At 36.2% G+C, this 4,566-nt stretch overlaps 1 protein-coding gene across 2 annotated transcripts; it reads left to right on the top strand.

Annotated features, from left to right (window-relative positions):
- The first annotated feature begins 1,655 nt into the window (after positions 1-1,655).
- Nubpl (NUBP iron-sulfur cluster assembly factor, mitochondrial) lies at positions 1,656-2,825 on the top strand. 2 transcript variants are annotated; one of them, XM_070219753.1, is made up of 2 exons: positions 1,656-1,963; positions 2,020-2,825. In XM_070219753.1, exons 1-2 carry the CDS (start codon positions 1,786-1,788, stop codon positions 2,733-2,735), a joined length of 894 nt encoding a protein of 297 aa, XP_070075854.1. In that variant the 5' UTR covers positions 1,656-1,785; the 3' UTR covers positions 2,736-2,825. The 2 variants fall into 2 exon arrangements, with proteins under 2 accessions (XP_070075854.1, XP_070075855.1); XM_070219754.1 differs by having other exon boundaries at positions 1,828-1,963; positions 2,036-2,825.
- Positions 2,826-4,566: the final 1,741 nt, after the last annotated feature.

The raw sequence follows: 4,566 nt of genomic DNA, 5'->3' as shown, positions 1-4,566 counted from the left end.
TTTTTTTTAATAAGTTTTAAAAATTACAACATGAAAAAAGAAACTAAAAAAAACAAAAACTTTTTAAAAAAAGTTTTTTTTTGTCGGAAAAAAATGGATTTGTTTTTAAATTCTGACTTTGCCGATTTGTAAGTACGCCTCTGCCACGCCCACTCCCTGTCTCAAGCAATAATTTGAAAGGTGGATCAATTATCTATCATTTGCCGTTTACAAAATTCAATTATCTTCACTGGTTCAAAAGTTATGATTTATTACCAAAAAAAAGTCAAAAGGCGCCACTGTGCGACAACTGAAATCGAAGGAAAAGGACGCGCAAATTTAGTAACCCTGAAAATAACATGAATTACAACTAAAAACTAATTGCATACGAAATGTTTTCAGCGGAAAATGACTTGTTTATTGTTATTATCAAATTGACCAAGAATTGCATTTTCATAAATTAGAAACGCTAAAACCCCTATAAACATTCTGAGTATTTGCTAAACTGTTGAATTGCTGAATTGTTGAAAATTCAACAGAAAATTTCAGCAATTAAGGGAACGACCCAAAATAGTTCCTGTTGGATTTTCAAAATTGTTACCAAGGTAAAAAAAGAACCACAAATATGCTTTCTAAGTTGATTTTAAAATAAATATGCGTACTGGTTATACTAAAATGTTACAGAGTTGCCATGACTTTTAATAAAGATTAACAGCTGACCAAAATTCAACAATTCAGCAATTAAACAGTTAAGGGAATACCCTGATTGAATATATTTTGTTGGAAGTCGCCAATTCCCAGCGTAGGTCCTTCTTGAAATGAAATCATGTAAGCGCATCCATCTACAAAATTTGTCCAAAAATTGTTGACTAAAAGAGGTAAAATCGAATGGATTGGGTTGTAAATATTTAAAAGGGTCAAAACTTTTCTTACATGCGAAAGTTCAAGTGGCGTCACTATTGGTCCACAAATACTTTTCTTTACGCTTGCCTGTATGGAATTCACATTCCTGGACAGTTTGTCAAACACTTAAACAAATCATATGCCGCTCAAAACATTACACATGCTACTTATAAAATATTAATTTGTTTTGAGTTTTACTTATTGTATTTTTTGTTGTAAATTATAACGTTCTCTACGTTCTGTTTCGGGAGTTGTTTGCGCTGATCAGCTGAGCTGTTATTTCATCTTTACATATTTTATTTTGCTCATTGACCTATCGGCACAAAAATATCCGCATCGAATACCAAAACAAATACCAGAAGTGCCTATCGGTTTTACCAATGTTGTTCATTAATTCCTCATAACAGCAGATTAGTCTGGCAAAATATTTGTTTAATTAGGGAGCCGAACCATGTCGTGGAATAGCAATAAGCAAACCATTTAATGCTGAAAATATACGACATGCTAGCGTTGAAACTGTAATTAGTTTTGCATTGTTATAATTTAGCACGTCCTTTTCCTCGATCACGGTTCGCTTATGTCGATCAGCTGCGCATAAGTGATTCTAAAAGTGAACACGATTCCGTTAAAAATTGCAAAAGCGGCTGTGTGGAGAGGATATAAGGCCCTTAATTGGATGCATAAGCGGCGCGTTTATTCTCAATATCTTGAACTTAGTGTGAGCAAGACCTTAGTTAAACAAATAGTTGATGCTCTGTGAGAATGAGCTCTTAACCGTCCGTCGCCATTTTCTCAGATCAAATTTATATGTGTATTAATATATATAAGATACTAAAGCACACAAGTTGCTTCAAATTGACCATTATTTGTTAAATATATTTGGGTATTCTCTGATATTTTGCCATGCTGCGACTATTTCCCAGCAACCTCCGGCTTCGGCGCTCTTATGCAACTACATTGAGCGGGCATCAGGCAGCTATGATGGCGAGGGGATTGCCACAAAAGAAACCGATTATAGGAGTGCAGAACATAATAGTGGTAGCGTCCGGAAAAGGGGGAGTAGGCAAAAGCACCGTCGCAGGTGGGCTAAACAGAGAGTTGTTCTGAGACTTGATGCTATTATTTTTTTATTTATAGCAAATTTCGCTTGCAGCATGGCCAGACGGGGAAAACGAGTGGGATTGCTGGACGGCGATATATTCGGGCCAACTGTTCCCCTTCTAATGAATGTGCACAGCGAGCCGATTGTGAACGATAAAAATCTTATAATACCGCCGCAAAATTACAACGTAAAATGCTTGTCCATGGGCATGCTTACTCCTTTGGAGTCTGCAGTAATCTGGCGCGGGCCTCTTGTAATGTCAGCAATACAACGGCTGCTAAGGGGTGCTGAATGGGGATTGTTAGATGTTTTGATTATAGATACTCCACCAGGAACTGGAGATGTGCATCTTTCACTATCCCAGCACGCACCTATCACAGGTGTTATTCTGGTAACAACTCCTCATACTGCTGCCGTCCAGGTGACTTTGAAGGGTGCAAAAATGTTCGAAAAGTTAAAAGTTCCAATATTTGGCGTAGTAGAGAACATGGGATATACCATTTGTAATAACTGTTATCAACCAATGCAGTTCTTTCAAGACAGCTTAATGAATTCTCTACCACGTAAGCTTATTTCTCTCCCTCTGGATTCACACATATCAGATTGCAACGAAAGTGGCGTGCCTGTTGTTATAAAGTATCCAGAAAGCGACTATGCAAATCTATTTACTAAACTAGCAAGAGAGATTTCTGAAATTCTTGATAGACAAAATTGTAGCAAACAAGAGGTAAATGATGGACTTCTTCCGTAAATATAGTGGCTAATATAGGGTATTTCTGGCAGAGGTATACTTCATGTTGTATTGACGGTGTTCTATTAAAGATATAAAAAAAATTTTGAATGCTGCTTTATTCTGAAGTATTTGACTATATATTGCGACATTACTCATCAGAATTTTAGAAAGCCAACCGGCTGAAGAAGCTGCTTCTGCTGGTCACGACTACGGTAGGCGGAAGTACAGTGGCTCACAGCTTATTTCGTGCAGAGGTAAACTTAAAATTCAAACTCGTATAGCTAACAAACTTTACGATAATTTACCAAAATTTAAATGCAGTTATGTTAGGCAGTATTCTGGCCCTTATTAACCCACTTTTTATACCCGTTACTCGTAGAGTAAAAGGGTATATTAGATTCGTGCAAAAGTATGTAACAGGTAGAAGGAAGCGTTTCCGACCCTATAAAGTATATATATTCTTGATCAGGGCACTAGCCGAGTCGATCTAGACATGTCCGTCTGTATGAACGCTGATATCTCGGGAACTACAAAAGCTAAAAGGTTGAGAAGGCTGGTTCCGTACTGTTAAATTTACCCCATACATTTTTAATAATTTTAAGTCTGTTCCGGTTCAGATACTATTGTACAGGATGCATTTTGGGCCTATTGGTACCACTGAATTCCTTCGTAAGAAGCGTTTGATCATGGATAGTTGAGAACTAGGTCCTTGCTTAATAAATAATGCAAATTTGGCATACATTTTTCGACAATTTTATTACGAAAATATACATTTAAACATTTTAATTGATTATTTTATTTATTTTGCATGTAACTTTTTTTTTAATGTATTTGACATAATTAAAATTAAAAAAAAATTGTTAATATTAGGCGCGTTAATGTAGAAATAAAAAAAACCCATTTTTAGCCATAATTTACAAATAATAATAATTTTAAAGTTTTAAACGAAATAAGCTGTGACATTAAAAAAGTCAATGATTTTAGTTTTTTTTTAATTTTAAGTGTTATTCTATGGAATCTAAAAATAAAAAAGTGGGTTAATAAGGGCCAGAATACTACCTAACATAAATGCATTTAAATTTGGGAAATTATCGTATAGTTTGTTAGCTATACGAGTTTGAATTTTAAGTTTACCTCTGCACGAAATAAGCTGTGAGCCACTGTACATGTAGTGCCGAAGCACACCAGGAGATTGTGCGAAGCAGACGCCTTCTTTTCTATTCTTCTAAATTATATATACAGTGGCGGACAAAAGTCTACGGACGACCCCCTTTTTGGGAGTTCACCCACTCCTATTGCTTTTACGGGAAAAATAATGATGCAGTTTTGTTCATTTTATTCCTGTTCATAAAGAACTTTAAAAGTTACAGACGAAAATCTTAAAAATGGCATTGACAAAAGTCCACGGACGATTTTTTACATAGAACTTTTAAAATTTTCGCTCCAAAATTACCCAAACCTGCTTTATAATTTGTATGCCCAGGCCTTATGGTGGTGAAAACAATTGCCGAAAAGCATAAAGCAGCAGCTAATTCTTAAGGATATGCGCCGTATGCTTAGGATCATTATCCTGTTGGTGGATCGAGATGGTTCCGAGGCATTATTTGTCCACAGATGCCTTCAAATTATGTTAAAATATGGTCTTATACTGAGAACGAACCATAATACCCTCGACGATGACCAAATTTCCTACTCCCGAGACTTCAACTGATCCCTACACCAAGACTTTCCTACCTTACTCCCACCACAGTACTAATTTGGACCGTAAAGCACTTCGGTGGGAGGGACATGGACAAGACTTTCCTACCTTACTCCCACCACAGTACTAATTTGGACCGTAAAGCACTTC

The sequence above is a fragment of the Drosophila takahashii genome, chromosome 2L, assembly GCF_030179915.1.
Source record: "Drosophila takahashii strain IR98-3 E-12201 chromosome 2L, DtakHiC1v2, whole genome shotgun sequence".
In the NCBI taxonomy this organism is placed as follows: Eukaryota; Metazoa; Arthropoda; class Insecta; order Diptera; family Drosophilidae; genus Drosophila; species Drosophila takahashii.
This window is presented reverse-complemented; position numbering and strand designations above follow the sequence as displayed.